Consider the following 12,749-nt stretch of genomic DNA (forward strand, 5'->3'; position numbering starts at 1 on the left):
CTTTCAGCTGTTTTAGGCAGATAATTTTGCCTCAGCAGACAGCTTCCACACATTCAATTACAATACGTCTGACGAACAATTTGAACTACGCACGATGGCTATACCGCGTTATTAGCCCACAATAATACATCATTTTCCCTTTTTTACATATTTCCTTTATTTGAAAGTTACTTAATTTACATAAGTTTAAATATATTTGAAGGAACTAAATAATAATCACTTATAATTTCTCACATAACTATATTAAAATTACCTTTATTTAATTTTAAAAAATTTATTAAATTCACTGCCTTTTTACATGTTCTTTTAATTCCCTGACATTTTCCCTTTATATTTAAGATTTTTCCCCGAGTTGTGGCAACCCGGTAAATTTTGTGACACCCTGGATTTTTATTGCATATGTTTAAGTCATGTGTTATGAATCTTTAGACTTAACTACCTGAACGGCTTACCACCACCCTCCTACGCATTGTAACCCACCCACCTAAATTAATGGCTTTAAGAGTCACTCGATGACTTAGGCCTAAGGTAGTGCCAAGGGTATTAGCCTAGCTGATAATTATTATTACCTTTCCCTGGCTATTTAGGACTATTTGGTAATTTCCTGACTTTTCACAGATTTGTTGCAACCCTGTTTAGTGACCAGATATTACCAGGCAGTGGCGTAAAAACGCCAATGCGGTGCATTGGGGCCCATTAACTTTTACTTAGTCGACTGTCCGATTGGCTGTCTCACGAAACAACGCCGTATACAAGTATATTTTTAAAGAGAGTATTACCGTGATGTCATTATCACGATTTTGGAAGCCAGTGACCTGAGTGACGTAAATAGGCCAACGCATCCAATCGCGTACATTGGAACGCAAAAAAATTGACATGTCACAGTAAGGGGCCCATTTTCTTATCTTGCATTGGGGCCGAATTTTCCTAGCTACGCCACTGTTACCAGGCCCGACAAGGGAGGGGGAAGCCGGTAAAAAGACTCCGAAAATGTATAGCTATCTCCAGTAAGTAACGGCTGTCTTGGGGCTCGGAAGTTGTATTTTCCCAGGGCCCGGACCCGCAATCGGCGGTCCCTGGATATAACTAATTTCGCCGAAAATCTAAACTAATAACCAACTACCGATCTAAATAAACATAAACAAAGCCAACGGGTGCATCGCGAAATATCCTATCGTCGATATCGGCGAATTGAAATTGGTGGTGAGTAATATAATTCGACCAAGCAGAATGCCGCTGATTCCGAGATAGCGCAAAAATGCGCGGTTAACGCGGGAAAGCTATCCTCGGCCGGATGAAAGCATTCAGGCGCGACGTTACTTCGAATACGATACAACAAGGAAGCCTGACAGCCATGCCTATATTTTTAGAACGCCGCATACTTAAACGTCCATACACTCCCCATTATATTCAGTACATATTTATATATGCAGATCGCCCGAAAGGTCATTGGATGACGCAAGAGGGGGTAGGCACGAGAGAGTGTTGGGGGGGGGGGTCTTCTTAACCCGTGGATGGAAGCTCTAAGCCTTTTGCAGCTACGGCGCCGAGAGTTCCATTAGGACCACCTCTATTTTATTATCGATCGGCTGCAATTCTGTTTTTCATCGGAACTTCATTTCCTCGGCCGGGACTCGTCATTCCTCTTTTAAGTTTCCCCGCTGTCGACCCCTCCTGCCTACCCCCCTCCACGCACGGTCCACCCCTACTGCTTACCCCCCCCCCCCGTTTCTCTTCTTTGGGCATTTAAAACAACGGGGTCTAGGCAATATTTCGACCTCTAGTTTTCGACCAATCATATATTTCACGATAATTAGATTTCGACCAGAATAATTCCAGGATGGGGGTATATTTCGTCAGATTAAAGATCAAAGACTAAGTTACCAAACGCCCGTAAGAATTATATGAAAACCGACGTCACTCTACACGGTGGTAATGGCGTTTTTTTTCCCCGGTTAGTGGTAGATTTTCGCTAGCACCGTAGTGACGCGGGAAAAACTTCTACCCATGAATGAATTTAGGTACTTGCGAAGTTGGGGCAATATAAGTATTATCTGGTGCCACGGTAGGGTCAGGTGGGCCACAGTCTGACAAAATTCAACTAAATTAGGCGCAAAATAACATTGGTGGCCCGACCTGATTTACAAGGCCGCACACGTCTCAAGTGCAAAGTATCAGGTACTTTAATTCATTCTCGCTTTTAGCAAAGATAATATAGAACTCCGTACCCTAGATTCGAATTCTGAGAGCTTTCTGATTGACGGTTTTGTAAACAAGCGTTTACCCACTTTGGCACGTGAGCTCCGACAAAAAGGCCTCCATCGGTCGCTGTAATGTCATCAAAGTTGGCCGTGGTCTTATCTATAGTTGGTTACCATGGTAGATATGGAGCTGATTTGTTCGGAGTTCCAACTGGAAGTGGTTAAACGCTATCAACTACGCGAGAGACAGTTAGTTTGAATCTAGGGTACGAAGTTTTAATTATCTTTCCTTTTACCAAATTCCTTTTAGCGACCCGGCAATACGTTTTACCGTGAAGGAACTCGGGTATCTACAAATGTTAGGCAAAAGAATTAGCCTGTGGTAGTCGATTTAATTATTGCTTTTACCAAATATCTCTTTCTTTGAACTTAATTTTATAAGTTCTTACGGATGTAGAATCCGAAAAACTCCACGTGAAAAATCAATATGATACGAAATATATTCTACTATCTTAAACTAGGGTTAACTGGAGATGGTTATGCGGGTGGTTGGAATGTGGAATTAGTTGATCCTCCATACATATGGAACTCGAAACTCCCGTTAGCAAGACGCCGATATAATTCGCAAACTCTACGCAGATGGGTTTGCCACAAACTGCAATTGAACCGCTATAGATTCTGACATAAGTTTATAACTATGTTATCTAAGCATGACAATTCCTACATTGTACAATTTTTAACCTAAGACTGCACCGATTACGCAATATCTCTGAGGTCGTTATTCAGTAAAATATTCCCAAAAACCACGTTTACACTTACGTCACGTACGTTTCAGATATGTCACACACTTTTAGACTTATCCAATAGAACTTTTAGACTTATCCAATAGAACTTTTAGACTTATCCAATAGAACTTTTAGACTTATCCAATAGAACTTTTAGACTTATCCAATAGAACTTTTAGACTTATCCAATAGAACTTTTAGACTTATCCAATAGAACTTTTAGACTTATCCAATAGAACTTTTAGACTTATCCAATAGAACTTTTAAACTTATCCAATAGAACTTTTAAACTTATCCAATAGAACTTTTAAACTTATCCAATAGAACTTTTAAACTTATCCAATAGAACTTTTAAACTTATCCAATAGAACTTTTAAACTTATCCAATAGAACTTTTAAACTTATCCAATAGAACTTTTAAACTTATCCAATAGAACTTTTAAACTTATCCAATAGAACTTTTAAACTTATCCAATAGAACTTTTAAACTTATCCAATAGAACTTAATAAACTTATCCAAGAGAACGTTTAAACTTATCCAAGATAACTTTTAAACTTATTCAAGAGAACTTTTAAACTGACGCAATGGAACTTTTAAACTGATGCAATGGAACTTTTAGACTGATGCAATGGAACTTTTAGACTGATGCAATGGAACTTTTAGACTGATGCAATGGAACTTTTAGACTGATGCAATGGACCTTTTAGACTGATGCAATGGAACTTTTAAACTGATGCAATGGAACTTTTAGTCACACACGTCATAGACGTGTCAATGAATATTTAGACTTTGTCACAGAATTTTATAGTTATGGGACTGAATGTTTAGACTTCTGTCACATAATTTTATAGTTATGGGACTGAATGTTTAGACCTACGTCACAGAGGTTTTATAAATGTTGAAAGAACATAAATACACGTTTGAAGTAAAGTGAGGGAGAGTAAACGTGCTTACCTTAAAAGAACTGCCGGAGCGAGGATCCTCGTCATTCATTTGGCTCGCTTGAAATTGACGTTTCTCGGCTCTCATCTGAAACACGTACAAAAAAAACAAATTATACTCCATTTTTTCGTTCTATTTTCGGAACCTCCACTGAAAACGTTTAATCGTTTAAAAATAGTAATTTTGGCCGCTCGTGTAAAAACGATAGGATAACCACTTCACATATTTCTGTACACAGAATCAATTACCGAGGTTGCGTAGAGCGATTGCGAATCGATTCCGGAGCGATTGCGAATAGATTCCTCAGCGATTGCGAATAGATTCCTCAGCGATTGCGAATCGTTTCCTCAGCGATTGCGAATCGTTTCCTCAGCGATTGCGAATCGATTCCGGAGCGATTGCGAATCGATTCCGGAGCGATTGCGAATCGATTCCGGAGCGATTGCGAATCGATTCCGGAGCGATTGCGAATCGATTCCGGAGCGATTGCGAATCGATTCCGGAGCGATTGCGAATCGATTCCGGAGCGATTGCGAATCGATTCCGGAACGATTACAAAATGGTTACGGCGATTACCGTAATCACTGAAGCAAATGTATTCACCGATTACTTCAAGTGGTCAGCCCCTCTTGTTTAAACTAGTAGGAAGAAATATTCTTGCAACTAAATTAAATAACAAAAATCACAAACAAAGTGGGTGGTAATGGAATATAAAAATGAGAGACGCTGATAACCAAATTCCCACGAGCGTCGTAAAGCGGCCATAACTAACCGTAAGTTAATTTCGCTGCTTTTAAGAGTAGATAAAGACGTTTCACGATTCGCAATTTCAAATTTCGTGCTCGACTTAATATGAAAAAAGAATGTTTGCAATGACTGATGAAGTCGACTACTGGTTTAAGCGTAAGAAAAACCTCACGAAAAATCGTGCTCCAAATATTGCGCGATAATTAGTTTAAGTAAATTTTTAATTGGTGTGAACACAAAGAGAGCGAGACCGTAGTGATCATGTACCAGGTGTTTAAGACAAAAGGAGATTATCGGGCACACCTGAAATTTATACGGTACGAGATATCAGGGTTGCTGCAATATTTTCTAGATTAAAATTCACTGACCATTCGCTGCCCATTTTTTAAAACAAAATTACACCATTTTTGACTTTATATTTTGCTTGTCTGTCACAAGTAATCTTATATAAAATTAAAAATTGTCTAATAAATTTTAGCTTTTACGTACTAAAACTAAAACAACTATATGGAGTTTAAGAAATCAACAAAGTTTAAAATAAATTGGACTTTCTGGAATATTTTTAAATAGTTACATTTTTGATGTCTAATTGCCTTAAAATCGGAGTTTATAAAGAGGGTTATAATTCATAAATGTGCGTGTCACTATTCAACCTGGCGTTAATTTTGTCTAAATGCTTCGAAACTTCTAAAATAGTTAATTTGAATAGATGATTTGATTTTGGTGTAAATCTGCTTATATTTCGGTACATTTTTGGGGTAAAACCACCTATGTTTGGGCAGTAAAAACCGAATAAAATGTACAAGTTTTAAAACGATTTATTCTGAGTCACCCAAAAGTCGCCAATTTTTTTTTAAAACAGCCCAAAAATTACAAAATAGTCAAAACACCCCAAAAGTTATATAATTGCCAAAAAAAACGACAATTTTTTTTAAAACTACCCAAAAATTGTCCTAACTAAACAAAATACAAAAAGCGCCCAAAAACCCGAAAATTGTCAAAACTACCCTGAACTCCAAAATCACCCAGAAACCCCAAAATCGCCCAAATCCCCAAAAATTGTCAAAACTAAAAAATTCCAAAATCAACAAAAACCGAAAATAAGTAAAAATTCCAAAATGGACCAAAAACTCGAAAATTGTTTATTTCAAGTGAAATAGTTATCGTAAAAAAAGCAATAAAATTACATAAAGTGAAACGTGATTGGAACAATTTTGTTGGCGAATACGGCGGATAACAACGATACTTTCTCACGAGATTTAAACAGCATCATAATGAAACGGTGTCGGTAGTTTGTCGAAGATCCGCGATTGTTTTCAGAGCGGAGAAAAAGTTGGCAGGGCCGCTGGCTCGTGTTTCTTCGCGCGCGGAAGAACATTATTACGCGGCTATTGTTGCCAAAACCAGGTTTCGGATTCATCCCAGCTGCCGCGAGTTTGAGCGAAGGTACAAAGGGCATTCACCTCCTGGCAGCCCCTGACGCCAACCGCCCCGCTGTACAACGCTAAATGTCATTCCATTATTGTGTACAAATTCTAACTCGTTTTTTTAGCATGCCGAATTTGAATTCATTATTCAATGTTGTAGAATTGCTTAATTTTTTATAACGTATCCTTACGAAGGTGGTGGATTTGATTCCGAAATTATACTCAAATTTGGGCAGAACTAGATTAGCCTTATCATATATTTCAATTACGATGCACGAAATTCAACTATAATCACTATCTAATTCAAACAGAATTCGGACTGATCGAAAATTGCAATAAAAATGCATTATATTTGATCTAATTACAATGAACGAAATTCAAATATAATCACAATTATTTAATTCAACCAGAATTGGAACTGAACGAAAATTGCAATCGAAAATGCATTATATTTGATCTAATTACAATGAACGAAATTTAAATATAATGACAATTATTTAATTCAAACAGAATTGGGCGAGGGGTCGGACATTTACCAAAATCCCGTACACTTTGTCTAGAATCGCAAAATCTTTTAACTCTCTTTATGGTAAATTAACATTGAAATCCCAAAATCACTTCAAAAAGTAATGATAAAATCGCCAAAATCTCTACGAAATCCCGAATCCCGTACAAAAAATGGTAAGTGTCCGACCCCTCGGAATTGGGACTGAACAAAAATTGCAATCAAAAATGCATTATATTTGATCCAATTACGATTCATGAAATTAAATAGAATTGCATACAATCTGGATGTTGAATCCAAATGTGGATGTTTGATGAAGTTATTTTCGTAAGAGTAGTTTCATATCTTTCATTTTAAGCATATTTAAGTTCTAAGTTAAGAATTAGAACAGAAAGTATATAATTCTGAAGTCCCAATTCGGCCACAGACGTTGCGATAAACGTAAACTTCTCGCGTCTTATGACTGGGAAAATAAATATTTTTACAGGGTTGCCAGAAAAATTTCGGATTAAAATTACCTGACTATTCCCTGACCATTTTAATAGATTTTTCCTGACTTTTTAAAGCCAAAATTTTTACTTTTATCAGAACTTAATAAATATAAATGTACTTATATTTTAGTAAAAAGATTATTGCAATTTTGAAAATATTAGCCAAACTTTCAAGGAAATAAATTATAATCCAAGAATTTGTCATAGATCTAGAGAAAAATTACCTTCAAAAAGTGTCAAGAGAAAATCGAATTATTCCCCGACTTTTCCCTGACCTTGTCCAAATTTTAAAAATTCCCTGCCTTTTTAGGCCCATTTTTAAATTCCCTGACCTTTTTCTGACGTGTGGCAACCCTGTTTTAGTTACCACCAATCACAGATGTTTTCTACTTTCCTCACAAGTTTGCACTGCTTGAACTAGTTGTAACCTAAAATAGCAACTGCGCGTTGTTCAAACCTGCATGTGGCACACAAGAAATTGTTTTCACTATACAAATTAGAGAATGGACTGATTTAACTAGATCATTTGATTGATATAAACATTTAACTCAGCGACTTAATATTATTTGATTGATATTAAGTTTTAAATCACAGATTTAAAAAAATATTCGATTGAAATTCCGCTTTAAAAATCATTCGATTGAAATTAAGCTTCAAAAAATCATTCGATTTAAATTAAGCTTCAAAAAATCATTCGATTTAAATTAAGCTTCAAAAAATCATTCGATTTAAATTAAGCTTCAAAAAATCATTCAATTTAAATTAAGCTTCAAAAAATCATTCAATTTAAATTAAGCTTCAAAAAATCATTCGATTTAAATTGAAGGGAATATAACCTCAGGTATTTGGTGTGGAACACCAACGTTTGCAGCTCTAGCCGCTCTTGCCTTTGGCTTTAAAATGTTTGGCGCCACTGTACGGGTAATTTGAAAAATTGAAGGGGTCTTCCATAAAGATTGCTTTGCAGGTTATATTCCCTTTAAGCTTCAAAAAATTATTCGATTTAAATTAAGCTTCAAAAAATTATTCGATTTAAATTAAGCTTCAAAAAATCATTCGATTTAAATTAAGCTTCAAAAAATCATTCGATTTAAATTAAGCTTCAAAAAATCATTCGATTTAAATTAAGCTTCAAAAAATCATTCGATTTAAATTAAGCTTCAAAAATCATTCGATTTAAATTAAGCTTCAAAAAATCATTCGATTTAAATTAAGCTTCAAAAAATCATTCGATTTAAATTAAGCTTCAAAAAATCATTCGATTGAAATTAAGCTTCAAAAAATCATTCGATTGAAATTAAGCTTCAAAAAATCATTCGATTGAAATTAAGCTTCAAAAAATCATTCGATTGAAATTAAGCTTCAAAAAATCATTCGATTGAAATTAAGCTTCAAAAAATCATTCGATTGAAATTAAGCTTCAAAAAATCATTCGATTGAAATTAAGCTTCAAAAAATCATTCGATTGAAATTAAGCTTCAAAAAATCATTCGATTTAAATTAAGCTTCAAAAAATCATTCGATTTAAATTAAGCTTCAAAAAATCATTCGATTTAAATTAAGCTTCAAAAAATCATTCAATTTAAATTAAGCTTCAAAAAATCATTCAATTTAAATTAAGCTTCAAAAAATCATTCGATTTAAATTGAAGGGAATATAACCTCAGGTATTTGGTGTGGAACACCAACGTTTGCAGCTCTAGCCGCTCTTGCCTTTGGCTTTAAAATGTTTGGCGCCACTGTACGGGTAATTTGAAAAATTGAAGGGGTCTTCCATAAAGATTGCTTTGCAGGTTATATTCCCTTTAAGCTTCAAAAAATTATTCGATTTAAATTAAGCTTCAAAAAATTATTCGATTTAAATTAAGCTTCAAAAAATTATTCGATTTAAATTAAGCTTCAAAAAATCATTCGATTTAAATTAAGCTTCAAAAAATCATTCGATTTAAATTAAGCTTCAAAAAATCATTCGATTTAAATTAAGCTTCAAAAATCATTCGATTTAAATTAAGCTTCAAAAAATCATTCGATTTAAATTAAGCTTCAAAAAATCATTCGATTTAAATTAAGCTTCAAAAAATCATTCGATTGAAATTAAGCTTCAAAAAATCATTCGATTGAAATTAAGCTTCAAAAAATCATTCGATTGAAATTAAGCTTCAAAAAATCATTCGATTGAAATTAAGCTTCAAAAAATCATTCGATTGAAATTAAGCTTCAAAAAATCATTCGATTGAAATTAAGCTTCAAAAAATCATTCGATTGAAATTAAGCTTCAAAAAATCATTCTATTTAAATTAAGCTTCAAAAAATCATTCGATTTAAATTAAGCTTCAAAAATCATTCGATTTAAATTAAGCTTCAAAAAATCATTCGATTGAAATTAAGCTTCAAAAAATCATTCGATTCGAATTAATCTTCAAAAGATCATTCGATTTAAATCAGTGATTTAGAAATCATTAGATTTAAATGAGTGATTTAAAAAAGCGTGCTTGCAATCAAAATCTATATCAATTAACAATGAATGTTGTGTCAATGACTCTGATGAGAATTTGAAATCACAGCCGGGACTAATATCCAGAGTTGGATCAGGGCAGAAGAATGAAGATTGCGGCCTCTGCTTGAAAAGCGAACCAGGCGGACCCGCGGGAAACGACCTCGCAGACGGAAAAGGTCAAAGGTCTTATCGTATGTCACGGTTCTCCCACAACCGCGACATTTTATTGGAGCCTATACGCGCACATCGGAAAGGGGGCGACAAATGGCCGACCCCCAATTTCGCCGAATGTCAATTTCACAATAGAAGCTACCTGGGCTGGGCTGAAGGTGACGCGAAAGCCAGGACTCTATTCTTGTTTGTGCTACTGCAACAATCGGGATTAATTGGGGGGTTTTCAACGCTTTGAAAGCGTGATTAAATAGCTCAGAATGGCAAGCGACCTCGTGAAATATATAATATTTAAGTAAATAGGCTCAATGAACAGGCTACATAATTTTGACTAAATACCTGAAGATGATTCTGACTTTTTTAAGAAACTTATTTTATTTATTTTTAAAATTTTTTTACCAGATTACTTAAAGGTCACTTTCTATAATAGCCCAGGTCAATGGCAAATAGTAAACAATAGAACAATTTTAAAATTCAAAAGTAAAAAAGTGGTTGATATTAGTTAAAAAACGACAAAGAAAAAGTTTAATAAAATAGTTTAGTTGAAATTTTATCTACTTATTTTAGAGTAATAACATCACACTGAATATTTTTCTTGCATTATGTATTTATATTAAATTTAAAAGAATAAGTTAGTATTATTTTTACAACTTATATTGCATCCAATTTGCCACACTGCTAAAATTTTTATTACTCGAATTAAATTTAATTACTATTTGTAATACAAACAACAGTACCGTACATAACTTCTATCAATTTTAACTTATTCCACTAATCAACATTAAAAATATGCCTATTAAATTAATTTAAAAACATTTAAAAAAAATACTTTTAAAAGCCGCTTGTAAAATTCTTGCATCCGGAAAAGACTTAAATTTTATTGGTTACGCCCAAAAGGAATAGCTATTTGACCAAATAACAGTATTTGAATTTAAATGATAAATTTAAATGATATAAATAAATATAATTTAGTTTGAATAACAGTATTTGACTAAATAAACCGAAATTTAAGAACGACGTTTTGTCACTTAAATTTTATTATGAATTAATTTTTGTTTCAGCTAACAACTCTTTTAAACAAAGGACTTCTTAAATTCGTCATCGATATGAATTAATACGCTGATGAAGTTGTCGTTTTCCAGTATTTGAAAATATTATTATGTGGTTATATTTAAACTGAATTAACAATCGCACACTCTTGTTTCCTTCCCAGAGTATGTAATTCGCGAATGGATGGCCAGGCCTAAGGTGGTGCCTTGGGTGTTAACCTAGCTGATTATTTTTATTATTTTCACTGTTTTGGTTAATTTAGGTTGAATAAGATTGGGTAAATATACGAATTTTAAATTAAAATTACTTGGGGTTGTGAGATAAGTTTTAACAAATCGAAATCGGGAACGGTTGTTAAACAGGAATAATTTACTGATTTATTAATTTTAATATTTCTTCCAGAATTTGTACGATACGATTCTCACAGCTCTTTAGCAATCGCGAAAACATTAGGAAAAATGGACCAAACTGTCGACATCAGGAAATGTTAAATTGCAATTGCAATTGCTAAATAAAGAATATTTTATGAATTTTAGAAACGATATTTAAATACGTGGCGTTAATTATAAATTCCAAGAATGACAACCAACGGACTTCATAAAAAGATTTTCCGCTTAAAATAGTGACAGCTTATATAACTCGTCCTGATGGTCAAATAGAGCGTAAACAATAAGACTTTCCATAAAGTCGCGTGTTCTTGTGATAGTGTAGTCAAGCCTATGGACGAATTCATTTGCTCTCTTTAGTGGGAGAGCGGCGGAAGAGTTGTAAACACGTTATTTTATGGAAATGCCTATTGAAATGGGGTGAAAACGGAAAATGGTTACTGTATATGGTCACCATAAGTATATAACTAAGTTCCATAATTATGTCCGCTTGTCGAAATAATTATTGGTGTGTGACATGACGTAAAACAGAAAAACCAAGACCTCTAGCGATGAAAACACGCACGACAAAGAGCACGTATTAGGCCTAATGACTTAAGTCTGAAGTTCACCAAAAAACGTATGTTCTTTCAAGAAATGTGGAAAATGGGAAACTGGCACACTTACGCGCCTCATAATTATTAACTTACGCTACTACGTCGCAATCTATATAATATATCACTTAAAATTCGAAATAAAAATGTAAGCAAAGCGCCGAACTAAAGTAAACACAAACCATATGGCGATTATAGGAAAACAGATTTTCAATGGAAAAAACAAGTGAAATTACATTTGGTGGCCATAATGCGAAATGCCATATTCTCACGGAAAAAAAACTCGAAATGATACGATGAATGACAAAAACGCAGTGAAAAATTGCCAGTTTGCATTTAACCTGATAAAGATAACAAAGGGAAGTTTTAGGTTTGTTCCGTCGGGCAACACAGACGAATAAACGTCAGCCGACACTAAACCCGAGCGGTCGTATATGCTCTACAAGCCCTCCGTAAGGCTGTCAGTTAAGGTCGGTTACTTTTAAATAAAGGCTGTAAGAATGGGACCAGTTTTAGCAGCGCTGGTTTTAAGAACGAGATTTTTCAGGATGTCGTTTTGCTTCGTCGCTGTCGGCGTCACCTGGAAGCGAGAACGCGGGATAAACTTGGTTCTTCCCGCCTTTCGTGGGCGCTACCGGGTGAGGTTCACGGCCCGACTAAATCGGTTGAACAATGTATTCTTTGAAATTGCGCACTGCCAGCTGCTGCGGGGGCCACCACTAGGGGGCGCTCTTTATAGAGCAAGGGCCACAGACACTGTATATATGTACGTACGATGGATGCACGCGGGAACATTTATAATCGTCTATAGACGGCGTCGTCCTCAGCTGGCAGCGGCGTCGAAGGGCGGAGGGTCCCCCGACGTCACAGGGCGCGTGGCCTAGGTGGCGCTGCCCTCCGCGAATAGGTATCGTCGGAAAGGGCAACAGATGGGCGACCCCGCATCCGAGCGAA

General features: G+C 35.1%; 1 protein-coding gene across 1 annotated transcript in view; it reads right to left on the bottom strand.

The window, feature by feature from the left end:
* Window positions 1-12,749, bottom strand: part of Tet (Ten-Eleven Translocation (TET) family protein) — a 100,957-nt gene that overhangs the window by 55,689 nt on the left and 32,519 nt on the right. Inside the window, exon 3 of the mRNA XM_090158876.1 lies at window positions 3,942-4,016. Within this exon, the coding sequence (XP_090015002.1) occupies window positions 3,942-4,016 (75 nt within the window). The remainder of the gene's footprint in view (window positions 1-3,941; window positions 4,017-12,749) is intronic.

Source organism: Leiobunum rupestre, chromosome 9, assembly GCF_980474605.1.
Source record: "Leiobunum rupestre chromosome 9, qqLeiRupe1.1.hap1, whole genome shotgun sequence".
Lineage (NCBI taxonomy): Eukaryota > Metazoa > Arthropoda > Arachnida > Opiliones > Sclerosomatidae > Leiobunum > Leiobunum rupestre.